General features: G+C 37.7%; 1 protein-coding gene across 1 annotated transcript in view; it reads left to right on the top strand.

Annotated features, from left to right (window-relative positions):
• Nucleotides 1–198: 198 nt before the first annotated feature.
• Nucleotides 199–12,788, top strand: part of LOC588471 (transforming growth factor beta-2 proprotein) — a 36,897-nt gene continuing 24,307 nt past the window's right edge. Inside the window, exon 1 of the mRNA XM_788153.5 lies at nt 199–1,317. Within this exon, the coding sequence (XP_793246.2) occupies nt 933–1,317 (385 nt within the window). The 5' untranslated portion in view covers nt 199–932. The remainder of the gene's footprint in view (nt 1,318–12,788) is intronic.

The raw sequence follows: 12,788 nt of genomic DNA on the forward strand, positions 1-12,788 counted from the left end.
CTCCTCCCCTGACCCCCCCCCCCCCCCCCCCCCCCCCTCCTCCTCCTCTTCTCATCTTTTCACTACCTCTCTTCCACACCTTCCCTATCTGTTCCGGTTGGCGTAACGCGCTCACGTGCGTTTTTAAAAACGGTGATCTTTGAGCTTTCTGAAGTAGCCAAACACCGCCGATGTACAAGTCATGTAGAATACACACAAGCCGCCGATACTCTACAATACACGTAGGTGTATTTTTGTGCCGTGTTCCGTAGCAGACGACGATCGCTGATCGCGACCAGACGAAGCTGTCTCGCTTGAGGAACCCAAAACGGATTGAGGCTAACACCAGCTCCTCCCCTTTACCGGTATAAAAGACCTCCGCTCTGGCTCTACCAGGCATCAGTACATTCGACATCCAAGAAGTGCTGAGATACACCAGTGGTGCAGGCAGAGAGAGGTATCTAACCAAGGAATTGGACGTATCCATCATAGCAACGGATATCTTTTGCCTAATTAGTACTTAATGAAGAGGAGTTTGTCTTCTATGGATAAATTTCGAACGTTAATATCTGTCTTCTAATTATTGAATGGTTCGCGGAGTAGTAAATTATTTTCTTTCTGATCGCTGAGAATGCTCCTAATCTTCATGACTTCAGTAGCGCGGTTGAGTTAATATGGTTGAGAGTCATGACAAAACTTTCTGCTAAGTTTGGTTGCCCCTTCTTTCATTTTGTCTTTCCTACCGGATAGGATACCACTTATTCTTCAGAAGTCATTCCAAGCACAACGAATAAAGTTTAGAAGCATCATCTTGTCTTGTGTCTTCCAGCGAGACTTGGCAATTTAGTTTATAGTCATAAATAATATTATCACGACTTGTGTAAAATATATTCAGCTTTCAAGTTATTCATTAATCAAGATAAACTTTGGTGACCGTCAAAGACAACAAGACCATGTTTTCATCAAGCAGTACATCCTCCTCCATACGCTGCTGTCTGGCGGCGTCGTGGCTGGGCCTCGCAGTACTTTCCCTCACCTTTGACGGCCTCGGTGCCGGTGGACAGTGCAAGTTCGATCTGCAGGAGTACCAGGACCGGCGGATTGCCGCCATCAAGGGACAGATCCTCAGTAAACTGGGCCTCACCGCCCTGCCCACCGATGATGGACCAGAGGATGTGCCTAAGGACATACTGGATTTATTTAATCAAACAGTGACACTGCTCGAGGAGAAATACGAAAACGAGAGGGAACAGTGTAAGGGGTTGTCAGGCGGTAGTGATGACTATTTCGCGCAATTGCCCATCTTATATGGTATAGTGGAAACTGATATTGAAAAAGGTAAGTCCATGTTACTTCATTCTAAACGCATTTTTAACCATGTTGCCGTAACTGATACCATGCACCATAGTCATAAAAATATACCGACCCAACTTAAATGGCTAAATTAGAACCAGAGTTAGGTACTGTATCAAATGATGTTAAATGAAAACAGTCATTAACAAAAAACAGAATACTATCTAGCGTAGTGTAGTCTATCCCTTTGGACTATTTGGACAACTATATACTGGGAAGGCATTAATTGTTATAAATGCTTTTACCATAATAATAATCACATAAGGACGATTGCCAATATCCGTATTTTGCCAGACGGGTTTAAATATGAACTTTCGCCGATCAAAGTTCAATTTCCATCTCTGCGTCTGAGTAGTCGGTTGTTATTAATTGTTATAACAAGAATCGAATCACCATTTACTATACAAACATAAGTGAACATAAGTTAATGTCATAAGTGTTCTTCAAACATTTTACATCGAGAGGACAAGTATAGTTCATGGTACCACTGTAGCTAGTAATGGTTGTATAGTTTGGGGGGGGGGGGTTGATGATGATGAGCAACACTACACCTGTACGCGTGTGATTTCCGTCATACTTCACATTTCGAATTGTCAAGCTTGGTTTGTTTTCCCGGTCAAGGGTGAAATTGTGCCAAGTGTTGCCATTATTCAATCCTGACACATTTTGGTAATAGAACCCAATGATATCCTTTTACATCACGGGCAATATGAAACTAGGTGAACCCATGAAAATCAATCTTCTAGTTGGGAATTTTCACTAAGGGACGATCTGTGCATTAAGTTCACTGAAGAAATAAAAAGTTCATGTTGTAAATTAGTATCATGGATATGGATTCCTGTTTTTAATAACGATCGCCATGTACTTTGGGTATCCAATAATATAAGGTATAAAAGGGTAAAAATGCATTTGCATCATTTTCTCCTAAAAACTATTAATTTCCAACATTCATGTAGCGTAGGATTATGTATTTTTTGCGTGTAGAATGGTGGGACATGACATGATAAGATTCGTAACTGAACTGTTGTCTTTGGTTGTATTTTTGACGTTAAGTCAAATTTGACTAAGTATGTACTCCTATAGTTTGGTTCTTCGGTTTAATCAGGCGAGGTAGTCGAATGATCGAATCATAATAGTTCCTAGCTTCTTTACTATACTATTCTATAATAAATATTCGATACGCCTGGAAGTGTTGGTTAACAACATGTATTTCTTTAAACTCATGGAACTATATTGGTGATTGGAAGGTACAGATGCTCTCATCAATACATCTGCAAATGGATATCAATACTAATAAAACAAATACATTAGCTCTCCTTAAGTTCACAACTAATTTTTAACAAGATAAACAAATAGGTACCTAACAAGACCACAAAATGTGGTTTCCCGGTATCCTACTTCAGCAAATACTGTCTTGCGGGGGCTAAGTTTGTGTCTACTCTAGACGGATTTCCACATGATTTCGCAAACTCTAAACCGGGAAAGAGCAACTCAAAGGGATAACGATGTGATTAACCTCACAAAAGCTCATAATTAGATTAGGAAACATCGTTAAGAGCTTAGCTTAATCTCATTGGAGGGATGAATAGGTGTTTAACGAAGTTAATGAGGGAAATAATGGGAGCGCGAGCCCCAGAATTGATCCATCCATGAGGTAAAAAGGAGGGGTAAATTATAGAAAGCTTCTTATACGGGTATTGTACGCCACAAAGAGGTTCAAGTCGTGCTACCGGCGGCACTAAAAGCGTGTTCGTCCAACCAGTAAGTTCACCCGCCCATACGTTTAAGCAACCTTTTAGTCACACGTCGTCACTTAGCATCATGTTAATGAATGAAGTTTTGGAAGCCATAAACTTTGTAGTAATATTGACGGATATTGACAGGTTTTTTTAATGAATGAACCTGAGGTGGGAGAATGGCGATATCATGAAGGAGGGCATCATTGTTGACGAGTATTTTTTGGATGCTCCTTTTGATAGTTAATTACACGTGAATTATGGACCGAAGATCTTATTAAACTGATCTGGTAAACACGAAAGGTATTTTCAATAGAAATGAAAGTGAAATAGTCTCTGCTGAAAAGCTTGCCAATGAAATCATTACTACACCATGTCTTCAATCGGAATGAAAAATATAGGTCCAAATAACTTGATCAAAAGAATGCAAAATACCCTAATGATAGATGTCACATTTTACTTTTGAGCAGTTCAGCGACTCGCAAATGTCACGACAGTCCCTTCATAGCTTTAGAAATCAAATGTCTAGTCCCATATAGCGTGACCTCGATACGACACAATAAATCTTTTGCCTGGAAAACAAACCACTTTGAAAACGACTTTTCTAAACGGTTTATATGTTTGCCTAAACGTTCTTCATTGGTCATTAAATGAGTCATTGTCAGACCATTAATTCATTATCGAGTCTCTGGGGAGCACTGAAAATAATTCGAAACAAAATCAATATAGTCTTGATTGGAGTATATATAGCTTTAAACTGATGGTAGTTGAGAAATTGACATGGAACACTAGGCTGGCAGACAAGAAAAACAATAAAAGAAAGAAAAGGAGAAATGACGACGAGATAATGATTGTATTGACGAGAGGAGAGAGGAAAGTGATCGCCGGAGATTTCATCTGACCCGCTCTTCTCGTGTAATAGCCGATGTGGGATTTACTATGCATGCCCGGAATGTGATATGAGGCGATCCAGACAGTTTATAATGCCTCCCTAAAATATGATAACAAGAAGAAAATGTCACGCCATCAGATAAAGAGAGAGAGTGGTCCAAGACGAAACGACACCAGTCACAATGGACGTCAATGAGTAGTATCATAGGAGCACCCGTCGGCACCCGCCATCTTCAGTCGATCCGTGAATGGCTCTTGAAATAACCCGAGCAGATCAGTGCCACAGACATTATTCTGATATAGGTCCGCCGGGAGACAGATCAAGTACATGCATAGATCCCAAATGACTTTTCTTGATCTCTGTTATAGTAATGGTAAAAACCCAACTTGTACAACAGAGGTAACATAGCAACAATCGATATATCCACTCAGATACTATCAATGATCATGACTGTAAGCAATGGTTTTCGTTATTTCATGAATGTTATATTGTAATTCTAATGCCACCAATGCCTTACAAGACACGAAAGCAACTAGGCCAAATAGAAAGTTTTCACTGCCTCTCGATTTCGGACATAATTATTGCCTGTATTTTACATTAAATGACCAATCAAATAGAAATTGTAAACACTTTATTTACTAAGGAAGAACGAATGAAAGATTTATGGGGTGGTTGGTGCGGAAAAAGAAAAAGAAATGACTTCATGTTCTTCGAAGCCTATTAAAATTCGGTTCCTCTTCAAATGGCAAGACATGGACGAACAACTCCAACTGACAAAGAACATGTTTTGATCGACTTGTAATAATGATTCTGTTTGGCAAGGATCGTTCTAGACCCAATTATACCTTAAATGCTGCTTTATCAAATCCTATCCTGGGCATCCAGTGGATTAATATAAAAGACCAGTAACTTAAACGGCATAATTGCACTATAATGGAGATGAAATTGCGGGGGAAGGACCGGATGATCTGGGGTTACATTAGGGCATCCTCTTTCCTTCAATGGGATACCAGTGAATCTATATTAAATTCATTGAAATTATCTCTTTAGAAGTGACCAAAAGTGAGACAGCCGGAGTACAATAACCGACGATCTAGCCTTCAAGAAGCATGTCATCATCATGCCACTCTCGTCATGATGAGTGGAAAATGCATTTACTTGACAACAGAACAAGGACCTCAAGACCGAAAGGCCTATACTGCTCAAGATAATTGTACTTCAATATAAACGGATGTTTTTTGTTGTTGCAGGATTCTAAATTTGAATCAAGTGAACTTTTTAATCAAAGACGTTCGTATTTTAGGGTGCTATTGCAAAGCATACCCACGTGGCTCTTCACGGGACTATATACTGCTTTTGAAGAACAGACTAAACATATCGATTTAAAAAACACAGAACATCTTGAAAAGACATTTCTTAGACGTAATCTGCACTTCATATAGATTTAGATTACACAAGTACCATTCGGATTAAATTACAAACATAGTTGTTTAACGGTTGTCAACCATCAGAAAATAAGAGACGCCAATGATACCCTGAGCACTCCTGTCAACCCTTCCAAAACAAATGTCTGACATATCTACTTACCAGATTAAAACCCTTCACAAATATTAGCTAGCAAGGCCCAAATCCGATTAAACCGGTCGGAATAACAGGGAACATTGACATGATGTCGAGGAGTGGTTTTCTTTCTTTTCTTTAGAGCGTGCCACTGGGGTGGGTTTCGAAATGGTCAAGAAAATAAGGCCCCACACAGTGCTCTAACTTCAGTCATGTTATTAGCAAAAGTTCGACACACAAAGTCATCTTCAGTATAATATTATCTGAGAGACAATGTAATATATATTGAAAGATTGAAGTATATTATATTTTGGTAGAACCCGAGACCTTAAACGGAGGACCTTTCATAGTTGAAATAGTTGAAATATTTATTGGTTACTGAATCATCATAGGTTATAACAATAATGTGACAATGTCTTTACATGAGTATAAAACATAAGTTAAATTACATTTCCACATTCAGTAAATCATAGATACATACGCTCGAAGAGGTGATGATACAGAAGGGCTACAGCCTAAGCGTGACAGCTTGATACGCTTGCAGCCCAGAAACATTTAAAATCATAACGATTGTAAAGTAAAGTAAATTACAGAACATAATTGGGGGAAAATAACAAAAAATAAACAGTGACTTGCAACCAAAAAAAAAAATGGGATAGAGGGTGCATGGGAGGGGGATTTTCCTGCTATATCAAGGAAATGCTGACAAACATATATGATATCATGTGTTAATTTAAGAGATTTGTCAATATTTGCTCAATAAAATTGATTTCACACTTTTCTTGAAAGTATATACTGACTTCAAGTTACGGATGTCAACGGACAGTGAGTTCCAAATATCCGGACCAGAATGTCTTATAGATTTCATAGCCATTGTTGTTTTAGGATTACATAAATGGTATTTATTTGATTGTCTGGTTGGGTATGTATGAATATTTCTATTCAAACAAAACATTGGTGGGAAGTGGGAAGGTAGGGAATCATTATGTAGACGGAACATGAACAGTGCTTTTTGTAAAAAGTTAATATCAGTTACTTTCAGAGTTTTTAACCTCGCGAATAGGGGATCAGTGTGATCGCGATATCCAGCATTGGTACACACACGAATCGCTTTCTTTTGTAAAAGTAGCATTTTATCAGTATATACTTTTGAGTCTGCCCACAGTATATTGCAATAAGACATGTAAGGAAGAATCAAGGAATTGTATAGCATATATAGAATATTCAAAGGCACATAATGTTTTAACTTATACAGTAAACCAACAGTGCGTGACACTCTCTTTGAAACGTAATGTACATGATCACTCCATTTCAGATTTTCATTGATGATAGTTCCAAGAAATTTAGTATTTTGTTTTTTCTCCAAATATTCACCATCCAAGACTATTTCAGGTATAGGTTTATCAGTTGCATTTTTCCTGCTTTGAAAATGAATATAATTAGTTTTTTTCAGATTCAGAGACAATTTGTTGCTCCTAAACCACAAAGACAGCTTAGGTAGCTCGGTGTTCAGAATTCTCTGAAGTGATCGAAAGTCGGAATTGGAGCAAAACACATTAGTATCATCAGCAAATATAATATATTGTAATGATGTAGTTGAGTTCGAGATATCATTAACATACAGTAGAAACAATAAAGGACCGAGTATCGATCCTTGTGGGACACCACATTTCATAGGCAATAATGATGAATCTACAGATTCGTAGCTTACATATTGCTTTCTACCTGACAAATAATCATTAAACCAGTCAAGAGCAACTCCTCTTACTCCGTAATAATGAAGTTTGCTTGATAGTACCTTGTGATCAAGAGTGTCAAATGCTTTGCTTAAGTCCATGAATACACCAATAACATGCTTTCGAGACGCCAAAGCATTCGAAACCTTATCATATAATTGTGCAAGGGCTAAATCGGTTGAGTGGTATTTCCTGAAACCATATTGATCCTGATTCAGTAAGTCATTTTCTGTTAGAAAACAATATAGCCTATTGTATATAAGTCTTTCCAATACTTTGGACAAACTCGAGAGAATAGAAACAGGGCGATAGTTTGAGACTTGGGAAGAGTCATCCTTTTTGTATATCGGAACAACCTTAGCAATCTTAAATGCTTCTGGAAATGTACCTGTCGTCAGAGAGAGATTAAAAATATGCACTAGTGGGGTTATTATATTTCCTATAACTTGTTTCAAAAGATATGTGCTTATCCCATCATGACCGTTAGCATAGCTTATTTTAAGAGAACGTGCAATATTCAAGATTTCAATCAAGTTTGTTGGTTTGAGAAATAATGACTTGTTGCAGGGAGTTTGAAGAAATTGTGAGAAGTCGACTCCGTTCGAAGCTATTGTATTGGCCTGATTGGGGCAAACCCCAACAAGTATGATGAGAGCAAGATGAAAAGCTTCAGTGTGTCTTAGTTTTAAGATAAATCCTTCGTATATAAAGGAAAGAAGAATAAGACAGAATTCTGTGCAATGTCTCTATGGGTTCATCGTTTGTGCCATCGGTTTAGAATAGGCTACATATATATCAATAGTATCACTACTTTGACTAGTTTTTTTTTTTTTTTTTTTACATTTTTAAAATTTTTAATTACCAGTCTATATACCGGCATTTATATCAGAAGTTATACCAAAAATAGTATAGAATACTTAAACTGTTTCCATATTCTTGTAATATAATTTCAGTAAATTGAAGTGTTCATGCAGTTGAATGCTAGTCAAAGAAATAAATCGCAAAATGGGTCTCGATACACAATTCGACGACTCACGTGTTGAAATTTTTGAGTATGGCGAAACCCTGTCATTGAGTGTTATTACAAGCAAAATATAAATATACTCAGTCGGGGTCCACTATAGAATTCGTAGATGTTCACAATGTGATTTAGTATTGATGTTAAACTTGTTGCAAATATAGGAGTCCTTGGCAGTTCCAAAGTTCAATAGGTTCCTTTTTCTCTCATTGAAATATATTCACTACTACATCCGAAAAGAGGAGAGTGTTTTATGGATGTAATACCTTTGTTTAGAGTTAGAAGCTGGGATGGCACTTATAATAGAATAGTTTTCCTGGTGAGATCATTGACCAAATGAATTAAATTAGATTAAATGAACAGAAAAGACGCCCTCTCGTATGGGCATTTCCAAGGTATTTGGTCATTTTGCTCCCTCATACGTCACAAAAATAAGGACAAATACACAAAGTATCGTTTTCCTTTTCATTAGCTCCTGAGGAAGTCTGTAACGTATTATACAGATGGACTTGCTCATATACTACAATGATATACAATGTATATACACAACCGTTCAACTTTAACAATCCCCTAGAAAAAAATCGACACGGAAAACTGTTTCTTGGGTTCCTTTAAACTCCATATGGAACTTGATGCAGTCTGGGCATCACGGTGCAAGCATGCAACAAGCGATACCAAGTCTTTGCGATGCGTCAATAAATCTTCTCAGTTCATATCTATCTCAGTGATGATATGCCATATTTTATGATCGTGCCAGCTGTCTGCCTCTGCCCTCTTCATCGACCTATTCACACTCGGGGGTTTTAACAGCTTCTCAAAGCAGCACTCTCTCGAAAGCTTTCAAAATAATGGTTGTGATTCCCCTGACCTAATCGAAGATTTCTACAAAATGATGATGATTAGTTATTCATAAATTGTCAAACTGTAGCAAGAAAGAAAGTGGCACTTTTATAAGACGAGCGCGGGAAATAACTTCGCGAGCATTACAAAATTCGCACAACCCTTTACTTTAACATCATTTTGGAAAGTATCAAAGGATATTTTGCGTCAACTGATCTCATCTCCCGCAAACTTCGATTATAAATTCTTCGAGAAGATTTTTTTGGTCTTAAAGACAGACTTAAGGTGTAGGTATGAACGCGTCTGAACTCTCTATAAAAGGTGAAGTGTTTTGAGTTTTGGGCTATAATGCACCAAGGAGCAGACTGGCCCAATGGAAACCCATTGTTCGTTTCGCTCCCGTCTGTCATCCCCGATGCCGATGAGCTGTACATCACGAAGGGGGATACCTCATGAACCCCTCCATCTCATCCTTGCTGGGGATGAGATGGAGGGATGCGGTTCAAGGGAGAGGGTGTCGGCCGGTCGTGACAGTAACGGGACGTTGTATCTTGTGGCATTGTTTTGAAATCATAATGATTTACGCTGGTTTATCCTGAAAATGATACTTAGATGAACTTTGGGGGTAAAAGCACAGCGTTGTTCTCTTACGATTTTAAAGGTGTAATAAAAAAAATAGAAAAATAAAAACAATATATCTTTCTGCTGAACGAGCAACGTGGGATTTGCATAGGACGTGACGATGGTCTGTTTAGTCTGCTAATGAGGAAAGCAAAGGCAATACATTATTTAACTGTCTTTACTTTACACAGATATATCCATTGTTGTGGGAAGACATAGGCGGATCCACAAAGGGGCAAATACCCCCCCCCCCCCCAAAAAAAAAAAAAAAAAGTGCATTTACGCGTCACAGTACTTGTATTTTATTTCTATTCACACGTGATAAAGATAAAACGAAAGAAAATCATGTGATAATCCCATTTCTTTGTTGTCTTAGGTAAAAGAAAATGTGAAGGCTTTTTCCACAACCCAAGGTAGCATACTTTGATTGGATATTGAATTCGATATTTAAAACGCATTTAATCTAAACATGGAAGTGATGGATTTGCCATTCGATGTGTCGCTGAATGTACGCAGCCCAAATTCAATCGAAACCTGTACAACATTCGCCCCCTCAACCTCCCCGACCGGCTCACCTCATAAAACAGGTAAAAGGGGCTGAGAAATGACATCGGTATACTCGGCATCCATCATCACAGTACTACCACGACCCTTAAAGACTTTTATCTCTCCCTTACCCTATCATAACAATATCAATCGCTGGATGAAATCCCCCATGAATTATTATCCGTCATGAAATATTGGGCTACCACTGGTGAGACGTATGCAGGGCGAGAGAACAAAGTGGGTGGAATAGCTTAAAATCTAAACATGCATTTAAAGTCTGCGTTGTACAAGCTATGATCACCTTTAATACCATCGTTGCCATCGCCATCGTTGACTGCCAGATACGATGCAACCAAAGGTAACGTCAGCGTAAATGCAGCCCATAAAATTAAACTCTGACACAACGGCCAGTCCAAAGTTTAGACTGAAGTAATCTAAGAGTTATTCTTGAAAAAATAACAGAATAGAAAACAATGGTCATTTTTAGGCTATATAGTCAAGACCGGGGTATTTTTATGTCACATATGTAAGTAAATTATTATGGTAGTATTATGTAATTTCATGTGAACATTAACAGAAATAAAAATACAATTTTACTTGATATATTGCCAGGGTTAAGCTTTAGTAGGGCAATCAGCTTGATAATAATATATTTATGAGATATAAGAAGAAGTGATCGGCAAGGGATGGAATACGATAGCTTAATCTCGCATAGATATATGAATATAATTGGTTTTAAGATTTAAAAGAATAATTGAAAAGGACACAAGATTACTACAATTTCAAGGTTCGTGTATAGGCCTACACAAATTGTGAAGGCGACCTTTTTATTGCGTGAATTGTTGAAAAGAGTTAGTCATTGCTTTATGCGGTTAAACAACCCAGCATCACACTTTTCCTAAATAGACCAACCAACAGTTTCACTTGCGTATAGGACAAAGTTCACCAGCTATATAGGAAATAATTTGTTTTATCAAACAACACACTGCCAAGTGCGTACTTTTATATGACCTTTGAAATCAAACACCGTTCGAAATGAAAACCAAGAAAGCCAGCAACACGAACGCAGCCCATTTTACGATATAATTTAACGCATAAAACAAGCCTTAAATTTGTTGTGGACGTACCCGAATGGAGAAGAGGGAGGCAACTGCCCCCATGCAATAATGGATATAATATTTTGTCGGCATATTTCAGGTCCTGACCGCAAATAAGTGCTATTCCTGTCAATTTGTTATGCCATGGAGTTGGGGTGAAAACACCTATCACCATTTTTATAATTTGGGCTCGTAGGGGGCATTTTATGAACAAAATTAAAACTCTTTTAATATACTAGATAGAATTCCAATAATCAAGGAGAAGGAGAAAGTTATTTGTATTTGTATTTTTTCTTATTAATATCTAATTCAATTTTCAATCACATTGGTTTGTTGGCTAAACTTACATTACTAAGCAATCCTTTTACTTGTTATACAATCGGTAACATCAAGATCAAGTAAATCTTTAAGAAAACATATTTTCCATGATAGGCATATTAAAGGTGATTGGAACCTCCTTAGCAAGGTATGTGCCCACTGTGATCTCAACGGTATCAAACTTAATAGACTGGTGCCCGAACTCATCTCAGACAAGACTTTTAGTACTTATCCATCTCCCATCGATAACCTGAGAGTGAGCGAGGTTCCTCACCACTCTGCAAGCCAATGATTGCCTATGATTTTGACCCACACACGTCCACCTGTTGCCCCCATTATAACTCTATTGGAAGAACGGAGACTATGTCAACAAATCACGTGACCTCAAACTCAACCCCACAGGGAATGCAATGTCAATAATTGCCATTATATTTATATTGATATATGTAAGTTATTTGTGACTTACAAGGCGACGCCGGCACTTAGTCTGGGCGCGAAATTATTTTCATAACCTTATCAATATTATTCATCGTGAAACTGTCTATTCAGTAAATGGGATATGATTCAATTTGGTATGTGCAGGATGGTCATTATTCCAAATCTGTTACGTTATGTGGCACCCAAATGAATTTATGACCGACTACTTCTCATTCATTTTATGTGTAATCTATTTGAAGAAAAAAATTATTGAGCTGCTCTCGGCGCAATTTTAACGAAACAGATTATCGGTTTTGTGTCTCTCAATCCGTAATCACATATCACTGCGATATTCCTTTTATGCCTACTCATACTCCATACACTTTGTATGTTTTTTCAAATGAAGACATTTTAGAAGTAATAGTTAGTGCAGTAAGTCTAAATGTTGGTTGACGAATGGAAAAAATACTGCGAATTGAAACAATACTTGTTTTCTCTTTTTTTCAAAAGCTCGGTGTATGCAAGCCGAAAACGGACGTTTAAGATTACGACTAAGATATACTATTATGTTTCTGTATACTATGACTTATTCATGTTCATGACATTGGTAGGTATGTTGAGACATAAATACATGGATTGCATTTGGTATTGAACCGGATAATCGTTTTTCATGCT

This window comes from Strongylocentrotus purpuratus, unplaced genomic scaffold, assembly GCF_000002235.5.
Source record: "Strongylocentrotus purpuratus isolate Spur 01 unplaced genomic scaffold, Spur_5.0 spur5_scaffold_5, whole genome shotgun sequence".
NCBI lineage: Eukaryota > Metazoa > Echinodermata > Echinoidea > Camarodonta > Strongylocentrotidae > Strongylocentrotus > Strongylocentrotus purpuratus.